The sequence below is a fragment of the Rhineura floridana genome, chromosome 1 (assembly GCF_030035675.1).
Source record: "Rhineura floridana isolate rRhiFlo1 chromosome 1, rRhiFlo1.hap2, whole genome shotgun sequence".
Classification (NCBI taxonomy): domain Eukaryota; kingdom Metazoa; phylum Chordata; class Lepidosauria; order Squamata; family Rhineuridae; genus Rhineura; species Rhineura floridana.
In genome coordinates this window covers 46115933-46137479 of record NC_084480.1, presented here as the reverse complement: position 1 = coordinate 46137479, position 21547 = coordinate 46115933, and the positions used below count along the sequence as shown (strand labels likewise).

At 39.4% G+C, this 21547-nt stretch overlaps 1 protein-coding gene across 2 annotated transcripts in view; it reads right to left on the bottom strand.

Annotated features, from left to right (window-relative positions):
* The window catches only part of AP3B1 (adaptor related protein complex 3 subunit beta 1), a 295297-nt gene that overhangs the window by 8840 nt on the left and 264910 nt on the right, over positions 1-21547 (bottom strand). For both annotated transcript variants that reach the window (XM_061620123.1, XM_061620112.1), the window contains exons 25-26: positions 15120-15217; positions 6573-6711 (exon numbers count right to left, since the gene is read on the bottom strand). In XM_061620123.1, coding sequence (XP_061476107.1) covers positions 6573-6711; positions 15120-15217 — 237 coding nt within the window. The remainder of the gene's footprint in view (positions 1-6572; positions 6712-15119; positions 15218-21547) is intronic.

The window sequence follows — 21547 nt, the reverse complement described above, 5'->3', positions numbered from 1 at the left end:
TTCCCCTAAACTCATATGGATTTCCCCCCTTCTCCTAGAACATCAGTACAGGTTTTGCTGAGATCTGTACTGATAGCTACAGTTGGGACTTGAAGAACCTCCCCACCACCACTATTGGCTGGTGGCACCCAGTGTTTCATTTGCTTTCCCTGCAGCATGTAACTTGAGTCACTTGTTCAGATCATCCAGAGCTTTTGGGTACGCAAGACCTGACTACGGCCTACCTGTGATATGAATTATGTGAGTTAATTTGCAGAGAGCCAAATTGGGGATGGCACTGTTTTACAACAGGGGGTTGTTGTTGTTTATAGCCTTTGTGCTGAACTGAGAGATCCTTACTGTGTTCCTCAGTCCCCAAGGGGTGCATACATGCAGATTGACACTGACTAAGGTTGGGTACTGTGAAGAAGTTTATTGCTGGAGTTTACTTGAAGGCAAATCAAATTTATTTATTTTATTTATCAAATGAATATCCTGCCTTCCTCCCAGTAGGAGCCCAGGGCAGCAAAGAAAAACACTAAAAACACTCTAAAACATAATAAAAACAGACTTTAAAAGCATATTGAAATAAAACATCTTTAAAAACATCTTTTTTTAAAAAAAGGTTTAAAAACATCTTAAAAAGCAATTCCAACAGAACGCTATTACAACCTTACAAGGCAGGTTTGTGTTACCCCAAAGCCATGTGATGCAGCTGCTTCTAACAGCAGTCTGTAATGGAGGCAGCCATTATTATGTGTTTGACCATCCAGTGTGTCTAATTTTGATGCATGACACCTGACACAGAAGGGGAGAGGTGCACAGAGATGAGCAAATCCACAATTGTTTTCTTCTTAGTTTCTGGGTACACAGTAGAAAGGTGACACTACTTTTTTGAGAATACCTTCTTTGGCAATGTTAAATTTGTAGAATCTTACCTCTACTACCGTAGTTTCATTTTTGCAAGCACTCCTTTGAACCATGCTACAACAACCCTATAAGGTAGGCCTGTGCCCATACAAATAATTTAGTGCAGGGGTGACTAGAAGGTATACTATAATCTGTTGGTGGATCCCTGGGAGATTTGTAGTCAATTGGCAAGCACTTCTGGCTTCCAATTATTTAACAATAGGAACAAAAGGAATACCCCCATATTAACAAGAGTATGATGCTGGCAAAAGGGTACAGTCCCCATGTATATACATTCCTCAACCAGATGAAGAGGCAAGGGGATGGAAAGACTGTCTGCAAACCCACGGCAGAACTTGGAGCTAAGGTGTTGAAATGCAAAGTACCAGTACCAGGGCAAGTATCAGGGGTCAGCACCATGGGGTAGCTGCTGAGAGCCTATGCCCTTAAGAGGACCCTCTGCTTCCTGACCACTACCTCTAATCTGCCAACGAATGCTGTTGAAAGTTAAAGAGGAAAGCACAAAAGCAGGATTACAGCTGAAGTTCAAGAAGACTAAAGTAATGACAACAAAAGATTTATGTAACTTTAAAATTGACAATAGGGACATTGAACCTGTCAAGGATAATACCTTGGCACAGTCATTAACCAAAATGGAGACAATAGTGAAGAAATCAGAAGAAGGCTAGGACTGGGGAGGGCAGCTATGAGAGAACTAGAAAAGGTCCTCAAATGCAAAGATGTATCATTGAATACTAAAGTCAGGATCATTCAGACCGTGGTATTCCCAGTCTCTATGTAGGGATGTGATACCATGGACTGTGAAAAAGATTAATAATTTGGTGTTAGAGCAAATTAAACCAGAACTATCATTAGAAGCTGAAAAGATAAAACTGAGGTTATCATACTTTGGACACATAATGAGAAGACACGATTCACTAGAAAAGGCAATAACACTGGGAAAACCAGAAGGGAATAGAAAAAGCAGAAGACCAAACAAGAGATCGATTGATTCCATAAAGGAATCCACAGACCTGAACTTAACAAGATCTGAAAAGGGTGGTTTATAACAGATGTTACTGGAGGTTGCTGATTCATAGGGTCGCTATAAGTCGTAATCGACTTGAAGGCACCTAACAAAGAACTGGGGATTAAAATAAAGTTTACAGTGTGGAAGCATGGTAAAGTCAAATATGTGAGAATAAATATAGTTCTCAGATGTTAATGAATCTTAGGGTGTTTCAAGATAAATGAAATAAAATGTAAAGTTTGCTTTGAAGTATGAATGTATCAATGAACTTATTAAACAGATCAGGAATGGTGAATCTGTGGCCCTCCAGACGTTGCTGGGCCGCAACTCTCATCACCCCTGGCCTTTGGCTCTGGTGGGTGGGAGCTCCAACAATATCTGGAGGGCCAACCCCCCCCCCCTTAAAATACATCTGTTCTTAATTTCATTGAGGAAGAAGCCATCTGATTTCAGCTTATTACAGCAGGAAAAGTTTATCTCATTATATAACTGATCACCTAAAACTCAGTCATGTAAAATAGTTGTCAGTTATTCTACATGGGTTTTTGTGAGCTTTAGATTTTAATATAAAGACTGCTTTATCTGTGATAATCTTTTATGAAAAGGAAATCCGCATAGTTTGTACTCTAGTTAGGTAAAAATCTTGTTTCTAACAGCTAACATTATTATTATTATTATTATTATTATTTGTCGCTTACTACAAAAAATTGTCTTAAAGCATACAATACCAAATTTAAAATACACCAGAAGATAAAACATTATTAACCAAAAGTGCTCATCCTGCAACAACATAAAAAGGACACCCCCTACCCCACCCAACTAAAAGGTGAACACCAATTAAGATCAAAATGTCTAGGTGAATAGGAACATCTACACTTTGTGTCTAAAGGTTTATAGTGATGGTGGTAGGTGCATCTCTCTGGAGAGAGCATTCCACAGTTGGGGAGTCACCACTGAGAAGGTCTAATCTTATATTGCTACCTGCTGCATCTCCCTCCGGAGGGGACACACGAAGAAGCCTCAGATGGTGCACACAGGGTTCAGATGAGGCATTCCCTACGGTATTGGAGTCCTGAGCTACATAAGGCTTTATACATCAAAACCAGCACTTTGAATTGAACCTGGAAACTAATTGGAAGCCAATGCAGTCAAGCCGGGATCAATGACTTCCAGTCAGCAATCTGGCCACTGAATTCTGCACTAGTTTCTGAAGTGCCTTCAAAGGCATCCCCACGTATAAAACATTGCAGTAATCTAACACAGACAACAGAAGTTATGCTATCCCTGTCATAGCTGGACCACCATCTGAAGCTGATGGAAGGCACTCTGTGCCACTGAGGCCACTTGTGCCTCAGTGACAGTAAGGGATCCAGAAGTATCTTCAAACTGTGCACCTGCTCCTTTAGGGGGAGTGCAACACCATCCAGAACAGGCTGAACCCCACCTGTTTGGTCAAAGGAACCCACCCACTAAAAGTGCCTCAGTCGTATCTGGATTGATCTTCAGTTTATTGGCTCTCATGCAATCCATCACTGAGGCAAGACACTGATCTAGCACATCTGCTGCCACACCTGCCAATGTAAAGGAGAAATAGTTGTGTGTCATCTGCATATTGATGACAATCTCTCCAGATCCCTGGATGACCCCATTTAGTAGGTTTGTGTAGATGTTAAATAGCATGGGAGATAAAACTGACCCCTGTGGCATCCCATATTGGAAGGTCCATGGGGCAGAGCAGCATCCCCCAAACACCACCCTCTGGAGAGGCCATCCAAGTAGGACTGGAACTATTGTAAAGTGGTACCACCCATCCCCAACTTAGACAGCTGCTCTAGAAGAATACCATGTTGTTGTTGTTGTTATGTGCCTTCAAGTCAATTACGACTTATGGCGACTCTATGAATCAGTAACCTCCAGTAGCATCTGTCATGAACCACCCTGTTCAGATCTTGTACGTTCAGGTCTGTGGCTTCCTTTATGGAATCAATCCATCTCTTGTTTGGCCTTCCTCTTTTTCTACTCCCTTCCTGTTTTTCCCAGCATCATTGTCTTTTCTAGCGAATCATGTCTTCTCATGATGTGTCCAAAGTATGATAACCATGGACAACGGTAATGAAAGCTGTCGAGAGATAAAGGAGGATCAAAAGGGTTGCACTCCTTATCTCTCTCCTGATGATGTCATAATACATGGTGACCAAGGCAATTTCCAAGCCAAAAGCAGGTCTAAATCCTGACTGAAATGGTTTTAGAAATCAGTCTCATCCAACAGAGCCTGGATCTGGTTAGCAACCACCTGCTCAAGAACCTTGTCCAAGAAGGAGCTGTTAAAGTAGTTTAAATTTTCTGGATCCAGGGAAGGCTTCTTAAGGAGTGATCTTGCCATTCTCTCATTTAAGCAGGCAAAGACCACTCCCTGGCTCAACCAGCCATCCCCTCGTTAATAGTTTTTATCAGTCATGAAGGACAAGGGTCTAGGGCAAACATGGTCACACACACCAATCCAAGCACCTTGTCCATGTCCTCCAGCTGTGCCAACTGAAGCTCATCCAACAAAACAGGACTAGGCAGTGTTCTGGATACCTCTTGAGATTCACCTGTATTACAGCAGAATTAATGTCCCGGCAGATGCAAGTGATTCTGTCCTCAAAATGCTTTGCAAACTAGTCACAGTGGGCAACTGTCAGTTCCACCAACTCCTTCAAGCCAGAGTATAAAAGGAAAAGTACTACCTGGAAAAGGTCTGCTGGACAGCATAGTGAGGATACAAAAGATGCAGCAAAGTACTACTACCTTGCTGCCTTCAATGCCAGAGTAGGCTTGATAATGAGCCCTCATGAGTGTACTGTTGCATTTGTCTGGAGTTTTCCTCCACTTGCTTTCAAGCCATCTCCCAGCTTTTTTCGTTGCCCTAAGCTCTGGTGTATACCAAGTAGCCAGTCGAGCTGTACCAAGCAGGAGAGGGTGCATGTCAATAACTCGGGTCATCTTTGTATTCCACAGATCAAGCAAAGCTTCCACAGAAGTGGCAGTAATATCAGCCAGTAAATCCCGCAAAGCCATGTGGAAACCAGTTGGATCCATCAGCCTGCAAGGGCGGACCATTCTAATAGACCCCTCTCTTGTGAGAAATCTGAGAAATCTGATAAAAGCCTAAATCTGACAGTGACAGGGGACTGGTAAAGACATGTAGTTTTCCATTAAAGATTAATCTCCAAATTGCTGGAAATGAGTCCTGTTATTATTTGAATGATACCACAGCAGGAACAGCAACTCATTTAAGAAGGCATACCTATTCTCAAAGAGATCTCTTTAAAAAAAGATTATGCTGAAAAATGTATTAAGGAGCAAATACACACCAAGTTTCACTATACTTTATTTCCCAGCTGGTTTTCCTCCTTGCCCTCTACTTTTTCCTCAGATCCCAGTTATGCCACACCCCCTTGTTTTGCTGGTGCTCCCTTTCCAATGCCTCTCTGCTGTGCTTTCATTCCCCTTAGCCTTTGCTTCCTCCATACTTTCTTTCCTCGGTTTCCCTAGCTTGCTTTACCTCTCCTTCCCTTGGTTCTCCTGCCACTATCCACAACTGTGTTTGCTTTTGCACCTCACACCCTCTTTTTTCACTTCAGTCCTGCTTAGCTTTATGGTTATGTTTCCACTAATATGTCTCTAGGTCCTTTAGGTTTGTCTACCTGCCCCTAAGTTATATGGCAAAGACCTTAGAAAGTAGGATTTTCCCTTCCATTGTCACCCTGTTAGACATTCCAACAGCTCTTGTGCTGGTTTTTTTCTCTTCACTATATACTTTCATTACTAACTTTTAGTTCTCATGTCTGGGTGTACATGGAAAGCATGGTCTCTAATTAGGACCACAGTTGTTTGTTCTATATTTTATTCTCATTCAACTCTTTGCACATTCATCAGTACTAATTTCTTACTGTGTGCCAGTCATGCAGTTCTACAAGTATGCAGAAATAATCTAAAGCCAGGCAGATAGGCAAAGTGCCACCAGGAAGCTCAAAAGTGTTGAGGTAGGCAAAATAACAACTGGCTTGTTTCTCACTGAGACTTCTACTTCTAAAAACCCTCTCACCACATGCAAAGGCTCTATTGGCTGCTAGGCAACCTCATCATTCAGCAGTGCTGGAATAATTGTTATTGCTAGGGATAGAATGATATACGTCACTCCAAGAAGAAAAATTGAATTGCTGTACTGGTGGAATATCTGAAGCTTCTGAGGGACTGAGGTATTTGAGGCAATTTCTTGAAGTGGATGGTCACAGAGGTACCAAACTCATTCTCTTAGCTCCCATCTCCCCTGATTTTTGAAACAGTGCATCTTCTGCTTAGACTTACAAAGTAATTTAGGAGAATGTGGAAAAACCATGTACACACAGACATATGGAACATTATTTATAGGTAGACTGTTTCAGTCCTATAATTTAGAAATGGAAATAAATAAGAAATCAATCCAGGTTCCCACCCACCACTCAAGTGTGCTAAAGACCAAACTTCTACTCTGAAACCTAACTTGGGATGTAAACTTGGTTTTCCTATCTGTTCTCACGTAAGGTTCCAAATGTCCATCCATTCATATTCAAGACACAAATTCTGGATGTTATCCAAGCCTTACAAGAAACTTCCACACTTAGATTACCTGTGAATGTTGTCTTCACCAGAAGGAACCACGCCAAGGTTTGCTACGCTTACCAACTTATGTATTATTACAAGGCGAGTGGAGTTCTGTGGTGCAATAGCGGCTGTAGTGGATGTTTCATTCATACCAGTCAACCTTCCTGAAAGAGTAAAACATAAAAGCATGCATTCATGCAGTTAGGTTCATAAAGAATTTATACAAATTTTTGTATTAGCCCAATAATACATACAGCTAGTGCTAAATGTTGAAGGTTTGTCTTAAAAGAATTTCTTTTACTTTCTAGGAACATAACATGAATACCTAGTCAATTAACTAAAATTTCCAAATTGCATATTCATGATGATACAGTAAGGTATTTTCCTATAATTAGAATTCCAAAAACTGAAGGCCTATGCAATATGGGTCAACAATTGTGTATGTGTGCATGCGCTACACAGATATATGATCAATATTTACTTTAAACAGACTCACAAAAGCCTGCAAATATATATATATACTAGCTTGCTATGGCAGAAGAAAGCTAGAGAGCTGCATTTCTATGCTGAGCATTTATTTATTTATTTATTTTAAAAAAGAGAGAGCTTTCCATCTCTGCCAGTTTACTTGATTTCTATACTGAGTATAGAAGAGAGACACAGCACTCAGCCTGTCCTTCACCAGCTCACTCACTCACCTGTTCTTTGTTGCCTATGGCTACCAGGTGAGTCTTTCATTTAGTTTATTAGATTTATTCACCACTTCCTACACCAGAAGGAGTCCCAAACTGACTTACGAAAGTAAAATACAAGAATACAATTTATAATATTCATTTAAATGCTTCAAGCATACTAGAATTGTCTATTCACATAAATGATAAAAAAAAGTTATACACTCCACTCCAAATAAGGATAAACACAAAAAGACAGCCACTGAAGCTGAAACATTAGCACTGTCCAAATACCCAGGAGTATAAATATGTCTTTCCCTAGCACTGAAAAGATAACAATGTCAGCCCCAGGCAAACATCTGGGAGGAAAGCATTCTATAAGTGAGAGGCTACCATGGAAAAGTTTAGTTCTCTTGTTGCCACCCTCCAGACATTTCTAAAAGGGGGCACACAGGGAATGGCTTCATATGTTGATCTTAGGGTCTGGCAAGGTTCTTATATGGAAAGGCAGTCTTTGAAATATAGGATCCTAAGCTATGTAAGCCATTACAAGTCAAAACTAGCACCCTAGATTAGGCTCAGAAACAAATTGCCAAACAATGTAGTCAGGGCAGAACTGGTGTTGTATGTTCAAGAGTGGCTAATTTCACTAAACAGTATGGCTGCTGCGTTCTGCAATAGCTGCAATTTCTGAACCATCTTTAAAGGCAGCCCAATGTTCAACATTTCCATAACTTAAACCAGAGTGTAGACGACTGACACCAGGCTATTCCTGTCTGGATAGGGTCACAGCTAGGCCATCAGCTGAAGCTGGTAGAAGGCTCTCTATGCCACAGAGGCCACTTATGCTTCCAACTGCAGCAATGGGCACTTGCTCCTTTAGGGAACGTGTGACCCTATCTAGAACAGGTTGCACCTCAAGCGTCTCGGCTGAGGAACCACCTGTTAACAGTGTCTGTCTTATCTGGATGGAGCTTCAATTTGTTGGCCCTCATCCAGTCCCATTACTGAGCCAGGCACCTGTTCAACATATTCATCACCACAATTTGAGATGAGAAAAAGAAATAGAGCGGTGTGCTATCAGCATACAGATGACAGCACAGTGCAAAACTCTGGATGACCCCACTTAGTTTCATGTAGATATTGAACAGCATCGGGGATAAGATCAACTGCTGCAGAAACGAACACTGGAGGCTCCACAGGCCTAAACAATAACCTCAAGCACCATCCTCTGCTCCTACCATTCCGGTATGAGCAGAACCACTGCAAAGCAGTGCCACCCACTCCCAGTGCAAACAACTGCTACAAGAGGATATGATAGAACTGAAAGCTGCTGAGAGATCAAGGATCAACAGGGACATCCTCCCCTTTGTCTTTCCCCCAGCAAAGGTCACAATGCAAGGCGACCAAGGTGATCTCAATGCCAAAACTACACCAAAATCCCAACTGAAATGGATCTAGAAAATCAGTATCACACAAGAGTGATAGGAGCCAGTTAGCAATCACCTGTTCAAGAACTTTGCATAGGAGAGGGGCATGTGTAGCCAGTCTATAATTATTTAGATCTTCTGGGTTCAGGGAGGATTTCTTAAGGAGTGGTCTTATAACTGACTCTTTTTAGGAGGCCCAGGACCATTTTCTTCACAAGACATTAATTTACCTCCCTGAGAATCCATTCCCTTTTATATTTTAACAATCACAAGGGACAAGAGGCAAAAATGCAAATGATCATCTGCACCTTTCCAAGTACCTTGAGCCATACTAAATTAAATTCATACTAACTGAAAATCATTCATCTGCATCAGTCTGCTTTTGTATTAGAATTGTTTATTAAGATGTTTTTAAAGAAGTTTTGTTTCTAAAGATGTTTTATAGATGTTTTTAGTGTTTTATCACCTATTTGCCGCCCTGGGCTCCTTTTGGGAGGAAGAGCAGGATATAAATTTAATAAATAAATAAATAATCTAATGAAACTGGACCAGACAATCTGGACATCTCTTGAGACTAACCTGCTATAACAGTAAGAATAAAGGTTCTAATGGACCCTTATGGGTGAAAAAGTGTGTTATATTAATTTTATTTTTAAGACAGTGGGTGATATCCAATTCTGTCTTTCTGTTTGTGGAAAGGCTTTGATCCAGTGAAGCTGCCCACTTTTGTTAGAGAGGGGAGACAATGTTCACTGATTCCCCCTTTCCACACACACCCAAATCTGTTCCAGACAGTCATGGGACCCTCCAGAACACTAGGAAGGGGGAAATCAGTGAAAATTGCTCCGCTTCTTTTACATTAGTGGGCACCTCCACTACATCAGAAGCAGTTCCATGAGTGTAACAGCAGCAGTAGATATCATCCAGTGTTCTAATTTCAGTGTTTTAGCAATTGCCAGCTAAATTTCCTTTCTGAACACTAGCACTGGTGTCCTTTCTGGACGCTAATAACTAGGCTCCAAAAAATAAAAACCTTGCTCAACATTCAGCGGTTTCAAAGCTATATAATTCTGGCATTTGCACAGAATGCCAAACCAGTAATTATGACTCTAATTCTGTGAAAGATGGTGTGGGCAGGGAGAAGAAGCAATTTTAGTTGATTCCTACGTTCTCCAGTATCCCTTATGCCCCCCAGGGGTTGCCCCCCCTGGACCAGTGTGGAAAGCAGTGCTGGGGATTGCAGCGGGAAAGGGGAATCAATGAAACATCATCTCCCCACCCTTCCACTGACAGCAGTCTGCACTTTTATCAGAGTCTATATATTTAAATAAAAGAATACTGAAAACAAATCTGCAAGACAGGACAAAGATGTTACCTAGAATCAAACACTCATGTTTCAATATGCATCTAATGAACTAGGCCACCGCCTTACAAAAGCTCCTGCCACAATAAGCTAGAGAAGTTAGACAGGACCATCTTGTGCAGACAGGCAAGGAATTGAGACATACATGCCCTGTCGGGATCAGATGCACTGAACAAGTACACCCAATCCCTACCTCAAAGGCCATTAAGATGTGCCCTAAACAGACAGATAATAAACAGTAATATTTTGCACTAGAAACAGAACATGCTTTCCATTAGACTGTTACGGCGCTTAACCTATTTTAGTAATCCTAAAGTAAATGCCTGTAACATAAATGTTAACGAAAACAGCATACAAAAGGTTTATTTTAGAATATGTTTTATTTAAGAAACCATGAATATTACCTAGTTTTTTATAAAAAAAAACAACTTTAGCTGGGAACAGTACATTCTGTTGCAGATGGTTTAAATTTTACATTAGGAAAATGCATGGGAAAAAGTACATAAGCACTCTAAGGCTGCTTTTAACCAAAGCACAGAACTGACATAACACTGCTGAGAGATGTGTGTACTCATTAAGGATTTAAACCTTCTCCATTAAGCTCTATTGAAGAGCAAATGGTGAATAAATGAATGCAACTATGTTTATGTTAAAAGCCTGTTTCCCCACAGCATGTAATTAAAGGAAATGTTGTACAAAGCCAGTACTTTTGTCAAGCTCCTGTAAATGGAAAGATGGATAGCACTCAGAGAAGTGAATGCATTGCTTCATATTTAACCTTAACACTCTTGTCATTAATGGTTTGTCTAACTTATTCTATAAAGACAAGGTACTGCTCCATTGAAGTAAAATTTAAAAAATCAACTAAACCATGCTTTTCAGAACAGAAGATTCATTATCGTTGACTAATGTATTGGCATAAAGCAAAGTAACATCCTATCAAGTAAAGCACACATTCAATCTGCCTTATCACCCCCCCTTTTATTTTTAACTCATGCTGTTTTATTGTTATAGGCAATTTGTACCACTCAGCATGACAGTGTAAACTGAATCAAGATTAATTTACATGCAAAAGAACACTTAGCATGGTAAGCAAATGTATTGTCTCGATTGCTGAGGTGGAAAAGAACCTGAAAAGAAAAAAAGGTGCTCTAATTAAGGGGCATCAAATATGATTGCTTGTGGTAGTTAAAGGCCAGAAAATAGTGAATGTCTGACTATTTAAAGAATTAGCACCTTGCTTGTTGGGAGGACAGAAAATGTAATAAGCATAAATCTTGATAAAATCAAGTAAACAATTTGTGTATTTTTTTCTTTTTTGAAAGACATGGCCTTTCCCAATTAAAGTCTATTGGGTATACTTAAAGTTGCCAGTTTAAATTACCAAAATTTTAATCTTTGAAAAAAATCTATAAGAGGAAATTACTATTAAAAACTTAGATTTCAGAAAAAGTTATTACCGCAAATCTTAATATCCAATTACTCCACAGAAGTATCCAAGCAAACTGATTTAAAGCACAAAGCTTTAGTGATTTTTAATTTCTATTAAAAATTTAAAAAGTACTTATACAAAATTCTTATCTTTTAGCGATATTGAGTTGAATCCAATGCTGTCCATGTGTGAGCAGAGTAGACTTCCAGTTGTGCAACAGGAGTTTCCCTTCCTCTCCTGAAGCCTCCTACATGCCCCACCAATCTGCTTTGGAGGATCTCTGCAGCAGATCTTCAGAATGTGTTTAGGATGTACTTCGCAAGTGGAAGTCTACTTGTGCATTGTGTGGATTCCATTCATTCGGTTCCTCTGCTCTTCTCAATATTTTGCCAAAATAATAAGATGGCAATATAGTAATATGTTTTTTTCAGGGCAGAAATGGCACTACAGTTAATATATTTTCATCAATATGTGTTACTCAAGCCTAGAAACAAAAATAAGGGAAAGGACTGTGATAATATCAGCTTGGTACATTGAGTCCAAACAGTACAGTCAGAGAACCACAGATGCTGTTCTGAACTATGCCAAGATGATTGGGAATGAATTACACTGAAAGAGGTTTCTCCAGTTCAGAACTGAGGACCTACTGAAACAGAATGGCAAGGCTTAGCATATCATGCACAGCATGCACATAACTGCAGCTTTCCATCTTCTAGTGCTGCTTAGAAAACTTTAATAAGCATGAATATTCAGCAGTTTTTTCTCCTGCTGCCTTTGCCCAGCTCCATCAGAAGAAAGCAACACCGAACACATTATAATAGAAAGATATTTTTTTCTTGGAATTGTAAACACTCTACTTTTTAGCACTGATTTTCAGAATTGCAGCTCAATGGTAGAAGGTTCCAGGTTCAATGCCCAGGTAGGGCTAAGGGAAACTCCTGCCTAAAATCCTGGAGAGCTGTTGCCAGTCATTGTAGACAACACTGAGCTAGACATAACAACGCTCTGACTTGGTATAAGGCAGCTTCCTATGTTCCTAGAATCTAAGTCTCAAAAAATGTTTTTAGTTCCATAGTTAAGGTATTTCTAGTATAAGACATTTCATAAAGGAAAGAAAACTTTGGACAACAATAATTTAAAACACAAGGTATGTAAATCTGAATCATTTAGAGGAGATTAAGGCTGTAATCCTAACTCCACTTAAACTCAGAGTAAGCCTCACTGAATTCAATAGCACTTGCTTCTCAGTAGACATTGTTAAGATTGCACTGCAAGTTAGACATGAGACAATCAGCCTTGATTACCTTATAAAGGTTTGACTAGTGAAAATTAGAGGAAATTAATTTGAACTGAGATATTAAGTCAGTATTTAGTAACGCTACTTAAGAATTCTCTCAAAATACTTTGTAAGCCGTTCCTAAACCTCGTTTATAAAATAGCTAAAGCTGAGAATTGAGACTTCTATTATCATGAATTTTCTAAAATGGCCGAAACATTTAACTAAGAAGATACTAAAGAAAAAGGATTTTAAACCTGTGGTAAATTTGCCGGCATCAGTCCTGCATCAAAGAATGAATTCAGGAAGACAGAAAGAGCAATACTGAAATGCCAAGAGACCTTCATGGATTTACAAATACTTCATATAAACAAATTTTCAAATAGCTTTATTCAGAGTAGCCTTTCTGCTCTATTAAACATAGCAAACAGCTGCCAGATTTATTCAGACAAATAATCAACAACCACAGAAGTAAAATGGCAGAAGAAAAAGGAATTTTGGCAACAACTCCACAGAGGACCACAGTTATTCTCAAAGTGCACTTCTTCTATGCAGTCATGGTTCTGAATGGCCAGTCAGGGGAAAAAAGCTCTCAGTCACAGCTAAGCATACAAAACTCAATCAAAATACCAAGCAAGCAAACAAGCAAGCATACACCAAGAATGAGAGAGGGAGAAACAGAGTGCAATATCCAGTTTTACTTAAAATTGCACTCCTAGATGACAGTTTAAGAGAAGGTAGGGGGTATGGATCACAAAATATGGCAAAGCGTCAGCCACTCACCTTGGTTTGCTGAACACATGTAAAGTAGGCTTTAACCAGCAAAGAGTAAGAACAGCAAATAGTTAAGGAAGATAATCACTGGCCTTACTGTTTACAGGGAGCAACTACAGGAAAATAATGGAAATGAAATAGCTGCTAAGACTATCAGTATTTACTGCAAGCTAGAAAAAGGACAAAGGGAAGAAGAGACACAAAAGTGCTTATTAAACATGTATAGCATTACTCAGGTATTTTGGGCTACTTTAATAAGTTTTTTGAACTTTCCAGAACAGTGTGATATCCTGGAATGAAGGGATTGGTTAATGCAAATACCAATATGAGAATACACAATGAAATCTAAAGGTTTCTATTTCAATTTGGAGGCTGTTCAAGTGAGCTTAAAAAGAAACAAAAAAGACACTTTGCTGTTTGGCCCCTTTAAAACACACCACCACATAAAGCTTCTTACAAAAAGAATTTATGTTACAGAAGGGCCCTTCATATATATTCGATGTCATGTCACAAAAAGAGACTGCAAGTTAAGACAGGCAGAGCAATTCTATTTTGTATGTGTGTATAAGTATAGAGTCAATGATGGAGCAGTCACCACATCCAAAGCCCTGCTGGCTATCTGGGTCTGGGGGCTGGGTGAGGGAGGAACTTTTCCTACCCCCCCCGTTTCCTTTTCCCTTCTGACATAGACTACACTGGAAAAGAATTAACAATGCAACCTCAATTGTTGCATTGGCCAGAGGGGGGGATGTTGGGGAAATGGCTTAAAATTCTGCAGATCCATGGTTTTCTCCAATACACCCCATTTTGGCCCCCACAGTCCACCACCAACAGGACAGAGACAGAGCTTTCTGCCATTGCACTGGGGGGTAATACTGGCAGAAGGCAGGCCTTCTGCTGCATCCTATGGCTCCTTAGCCACACTCATGGGGAGCATAGGATTGCTCCCTTCTATATATTTAAAAGACTGACATTAAAATGTGTGTGCCAACTAAGTAGCTAAACAATACCACATTTTTTTTCTAATCTGGAGAGATTAAGAGTAAACAATACAGTAAAAAATAAGTCACACTAATGAATTTTAATGAAATTGAGGCAAAGTATGCTAGGTATATACAAAAAGTCTTAGAAAGAAGACTAGAAATATTATGCAAAGCATTAAAATATGTATGAATTATTTATTTGAGTGGATTAGGTCACTATTTCATCCACTACTACTAATATGAAATGCACCAGTGTGTAGGAGGCCGCAGTTAGTTTAGTTTATCTCATTTATTTATTGCTTCACACAACAAGGAGTCCTGAAGAATAAAATACAAAAATACAATATATAGTAGAATACCCATTAAAGCAATACAGATATGCTAAAAATGTTCATCCAAAGAATCACCTAAATACACTAATATCTAAACATGAATGAACATGAAACTACCAAACCCACAGTGTTTACAGCCTAATTATGACTAAAAAAAGATGTATTAATGTTGCTAATTACCAGTGGAATATACACTGTGTATTACTTCTGAAGGAAATAAACTGAAATCTTAAGAGTTCAACCAGAAACAGATGCTCCCATTTAAAAATAAATGGTACAAAACATTCATCTTATTTAAATTTATTTCCTACCTCGTTCCCTCTTAAAGTCCTTTTCTGACATGGTAACTGGTAAAAGGAGCTCTCCAACAGGGGGTTGAATATTAATATTGAACTGATCATCCTTTGTACTGTAAAACAAAAGAAAATATAGAAAGTAAATAAATGGATTTGTAAGACATGATGTTTGTTCTATCAATAAAGAAATATAGAGCAATTTATTGACTCAGTGGATTTATAGAACAATAACTTTACCAGACTTCACCAAAAAAACACAACCAAAAATGCCTCTTTTTAAATTTTCAGCAGCATCTATACCTAGGGTGTTCTTTCTCTCTTTTCATCATTTAGCAATCTTCCACAGCTTTAATTACCCTCATATAGACTGGATACGTGTTCAGTTTACGATAAAGAGGTACTATTTCTATATATGCTAAATGTCTGTGCCCTAGAACAGTTGGTCATAGAACTGCCAAGAGGGAAGGTGACCCTGGACATAATCTTAAGCAGTTTGTAGGATCTGCTACAAATTGTAAGTGTTGCTGAACTGATTGGGAATAGTGGCCACAGTGCTATCAAATTCAACACAAAAATGTAAATGGACAACTGCCAAGACTTCAAAAGAAGAAACTTCCTGAAAATGAGGGGATTGGTAAAAAAGAAGAAATTGAAAGAGCCAGTCAAGGGGTGAAATCTCTTAGATATGCTTAGGAGTTGTTCAAAACTACAGTAATAGAAGCTTAGCTAGAATGCATGATGCCAGTCAGGAAAGCTACCTTCAGATCTGAGAAGATGCCTGCATGGTTAAGAAACAGAGTCAAGGAAGCTATTAGTAACAAGAAGGCTACCTTCAGAAAATGTCTTGTCCAAATGAAGAGAACCAAAAGGAATACAAACTATGGCAAAATAAATGAAAGCAGAAAGTAAGGGATACAAATAATTATTATTGAGGAGCATACTGCTAAAAATATTTAAGACCAATACAAAAATTTTCAAATTAGAAGCAGGAAACTAGCTAAGGGGACAGTTGGATCCTTGGATAACTAGGGAATAAAAGATGTACTAAAAGGGGAAAAGAAAGCTGAATGAATTCTTTGCTTCTGCCTTCACAGTGGAAGATGTAGGAGAAACCTCTGTGCCTGAATTAACTCTCTCAGGAAGGAAAGCTGAGGAACTGAGGCAAATATGGGTGATAAGAGATGAAGTTCTAGGTCTTACCAACAAATTGAAAAACAGACAAATCCCTGGCTCTGAATGGCCTCCATCCAAAAATTTTGTAAAGAACTCAAATGTGAAATTGTGGTCTTCTAACAAAAATAAATAAATTGTCCCCAAGAACAGCCTCCATAACTTAGAACTGGGAAGTAGCCAGTGTGACATCATTTTTTAAAAAAGGATCTGGGAAATTGCAGGCCACTTAGCTTAACATCTGTTCTGGGCAAACTGTTGTAGAACATTATCAAAGATAAAATCAATAAGCATACAGATGAATCTGTGGAAGCCATAGTGGCTTTGCTTCAGCAAGGGTTAAGTTCTAAACTTTCTTTGAGAGTGTCAGAAAGCATACAGATTAGGTGATCCAGTCAACATTGCATACTTAGACTTTCTTAACCTTTTGATAAAGTCCCTCACCAAATATGCTGTAAACTTAGCTGTCATGGGAAAAGAGGATAGTCTGAAGAACAGGAAGGAGCGAATAGGAATACTCAGTTCTCACAATGAAGGCATGTAAGAATTAGGGTCACCGAAGGATTAGTATTTGGACCTGTGCTTTTTAAACTTGTTAATAAATGACGTAGTTAGGGGTGAGCAGTGTGGTGGTCAAGTGTGCTAACGATACCAATTTTTTTCAGGGTGGTAAAAACAAAAAAGGATTGTGAGAAGGTCTAAAAGAATCTCTCCAAACTGGATGAACGGGCAGTAAAAACTACAGTTTCCCAAAATGGGTTCTGAACTGGTGGTGACTGACCAGGAAAGAGACCTTGGGGTTGTGGAGGATATCTCAATGAAAATGTTTATCCAGTGTGCAGAAGCTGTGAAAAAGGTGAATTCCATGCTGGAGATCATTAAGAAAAAGACTGAGTGTAAAACTTGTCAATAACAACAGTAAAATGTAAAGTGCAACGACACATGGAATACTGTGTAAAGTGATACTGTAAAGATGGAAAAGGTTCAGAAAATGGCAACCAAAATGATAATGGGGATAAGCCAATTCCCCTATGAGGAAAGATGACAACACTTGGGGCTGTTTAGTTTAGAAAAAAAAGACAAGCAATGGAGAATATGATAGAGGTCCATAAAATTATTGTGCATGGTGTAGAAAAGGTGGTTAGAGAGATATTTTGTCCTTCTTAAATTGAGAGATTCAGGAGAAAGAAAGGAAGTACTTCACACATAGTACATAGTTAAAGTATATAATTCATGCCCACAAGACATACAGATGGCCGCCAACTTGGATGACTTTAGAGGGGTTAGACAAATTCAAGTAGGATAAAGCAATCCTGGTTATGTACTACCTCCAGTCCTGGAGGCACTCTGAATACTGGTTGCTGGGGATCGCAAGTGGGAAAAATGCTGTTGTGTTAACATCCTGCTTCTGGGCTTCCCACTGTGAGTACAAGATAATGGACCAGATGTGACTTTGCTCTGATCTGGCAGGGCTCTTATGTTCTAGCTCAGCCTTTCCCAACCTTTGGGTTCCCAGATGTTGCTGGACTACAGCCCCAGCCAGCCCCAACCAGCATGGCCAATGGTCAGGAATTATGGGAACTGTAGTCCAGCAACATCTGGGAACCCAAAGATTGGGAAAGGCTGTTGTAGCTCATCCATCAGCTCAACAATTTGATGAAGCAGGACACTATTATTCTTGTTTTACATGTCGTAACAAGATTAAGACAGAGGGATTTAAAGGCAGGCCAAGTATAGACCTCCAAAAAAATTTCTTGACAAATTGTATCCAAAACCCTCAACATACAACAGCTATAGAGAACTTTTCTTGCTAGAAGATTAAAGGAGGTATGCAAGGGTGAAAATGGGAATGAGGAATTACTGAGATGATGAAACAGAAAAAGTCTCAACACATCTGTTACACATCAAGATGACCATTTTTATTTAGTAGCATGAATCCCCTCCCCACGTTTCTCCTTTGCATGCAAATTCCCTATATGGCATTTGTATGATGCCTCACAAAATAGAGTTCTCTGGGTGGCTTACAATAAAGTGTAAACACAGTTTAAATACAAAAGATGACATGAAACTGTAAAATAAAAAGAATACAAATATAACATATTATCTTCAATGTATTTGGTGTTATGCATGGCCATTTCTAAACATGGTTAAGAGTATCTTTAGGTTGTTTTAAATTCCCTTTCAGAATTGAGGTTTAATCAGAATCCATAGCCCATCCCAATCTTAATTAACATTATGCCTACAGTAGGACTTAGAGAGAACAGCTGCTATCTACCACAAAAAACAGAAATGTGAAAATAAAGAGATAATTCTGACAATATTTTGTCAGGGATATGAACCCTTATTTCCAAGGGCCAAATCTAGTACACTGCCTATGGTCAACTGGTTCTGTCAATTTAATTTTAATTAGCATTACCTTTTAATTGCTGTATGGCAGCGGTGGGGAACATCCAGCCTATAAGTCTAATTAGGCCCACCAGGCCTGCTACACTGTTATGGGTGAACAATGGCCACCTTCCCCATGCCGATGTCAAATTACTTCAGGTGCGGGCAACTTTAAGCTGGGAAAGTTCAGAAAGAATCCAATAATGGCAAAGGAAGAATCAGAAGTGTCCCACTAACCTGTCAAAGAGGCTTGTGGAGAGTTGGCCAGTTCTGGATCCAGAACTCTGGCCCAAACTTGTTCCACCACTGTTTTCTCTACTTTTTATTGCCTTTAGGTCCCTGGTACGCTTGCATAGTGTATACCCACAGTCCAAGATCATTCAGTGATTTAATTTCAGTAAGAATTATTTCTGACAGCTGTTATTACCAGAATCTTATGGGTGCCCAAGATACCTCAAAAGAAAAAACAAGCTATGGGAAGAATTGTGTTATGGCCTGAGATGTCCCGGTTTAACTTTGCCAGAGTTTGGGGTTCACTTTGCTAATCTGAGCATAAAACTCTTTTCTATGAGAAGAGATAAACAAGTAAAATATGGCTCAGATTTGATACCTGTTGAGACAAAACTTAAAATGTTTTATTGCAAAGAAGCAGAAAAAATAGCAAAAAAGTTTAGTGAAATGAAGGATTGCTCAGTTTGGCATGAGTTTTAACTGCCATGTCAAGCTTTAAGAACTTACTCCTGGAGTCCTTTGTACAAAAGCCCAAAATGGCATTGGCATGAAACAGCTCATCTGTCTCCCCAAGAAGTCAGTACTAGAGATGTGAAGGCTCAGGGGGAAAAAACAGAAAAATTGGGGGGGACCCCATCACACTTTTCTTCTGATTTTTTTCTGTTTCCCCCCTCCCCATGCCTTCATATCCCTATTCAGAACAAAGATCTATATTCCTGCACCTTTTTAGAATCTAAAACATTCAAGATTAGCTAAAGGGTGTTCACCCATCACTGGTGTCGTGGACCAATCAATACCTTATTGGTCAAGACTTATAAGCCAATCTGGGAAAGTATTCTAATAAGAGATTTTCATTATCTATTTTTCTGGGAAAGTGTATCTGGGAAAGGATTCTAATAAGAGATTTTCATTTACTATTTTACTTAAAATTAATGACTACAAAAACAATATATGTAATTTTTCATCTCTCCAGGATTCATCTGGACAGCAATTGGAAAATTCTCTGTGTATTCAGGAAACAGGAGTCTAAGGGGGTATTCACATGTTACTTTGTACCCAAGTAGAAACCCTCTGTACCTGGGTTCAACTGCTTTTGAAAAAGATTCTACACATGGTGATTTGAAAAATCACATGTACCTGTACCCTGAAGAAAGAGATGTTTTGTTCATGTGTTGACTCTCCCTGAATGCTGTCCACATGGATTTGATCGTGAGCAATTAGTTTTCCTCCCGGGGCAGAGCCTGAGGCTCTGTTCTAGCAGCAGCAGCTACTGCTACTAATCAGAAATTAGCGCAAGGAAACGTCAATTGCTGGAACTATGGAATGGAGTGGGAAAGAAGAATAAGGCTAAAATGGAAGGAAAGGCAAGAAAGAGGGAAAGGAGACCAGCCTGAAGCAGAGCTTCTGTGTGCTGGCAATAGTGAGTTTGAAGGAAGGAGGCAAAAACAGGGAGAAGGGGGGGAGCTCTGGAGGACTCACACAGCAATTTTTAAGAAGTCTACTCAAAAGTAAGTCCCATTGAGTTCAGTGGGGATTACTCCCAGGTAAGTGGAGAGCGAGGAATGGACTATCTAAATTGTTATTTCTAAAAAATTATGTTTTTAAATTAAATGGAGTTTGCACCTCTTGTGGTCTCAGACAAGGGAAAATTGCTGTCCCGAGAAAAGGCAAAAGGAGCCAGGGAAGCAGAAACCTAGTGGGGGGAGATGGGGGGCAGCTTCTGAGGGCTCATACTGTAATTCTAAAAATGTCTAGTCAGAAGTAAGTCCCATTTCCTTCAATGGGGCTTACTCACATGTAAGTGAGGTTAGGATTGCCTAAAAAAAGAGTGATCCCTGTCAGGGAAGCTAGAGTTAGCATGGGTTGCCTAAATTGTGAGTTTTTTTTAAAAAAAGTTTGGTTTACATTCACAGTGCAATCCTAATCATGCCTACTCTAAAGTAAATCCCATTCAGTTCAGTGGTATTTTCTCCAAGGCAAGAAGGATTAGGATTCCAGCCCCATAGAAGAAACAGTTGCGGGGGCAGAGAAAGGGAGGGGAGTGAGTTTGTCTATGTGTCTGGTCACACTACAGTCCTAGCCATTTTTACTCAGAAGTCCCAGGTAAGTGGGATTGGCATAGGATTGCAGCAGCATCACTTTGAGGAGAATGCAGGAAGAAGTGAAAGGACAGCAAAGAGGTAATGAAGAGAGAAAAGGCCGGGGGAGGGACCCTAAGACTGAAGCAGAACTTGTGTGGCCCCTGTAGGATCACATAAGTGAAAATTGCTATCTTGAGAGAAGGTAGAAGGATGTATCAATCTAGTAAAGGGGGTGGAGAGAAAGACTTAGGAATCTGAAGTTACACTGCAGTCCTAACTAGGTGATTTATCAATAAATATTATAAGTCTGTTAAATGTTCAATGTGTCATCGTGTGACTCTTGTTGTTGCTTGCTGCAGGGGAGCACAGCTACTCTTCAGGATTGTGCCACAAATAGATTCCAACAAGTCTGCTTTAAACTTGCTCCAATCCCCTGTGGCATGTAATGAATAATAGCTGCAGTCACAACTGCAATAATAAAATAACGTAATGGCTAGTTAACATATTGCTCAGAAATTATAGTTATCAATAAATAATAGAAACTTTGGGTAATAGTTATCCCTTGTGTCTTAACAT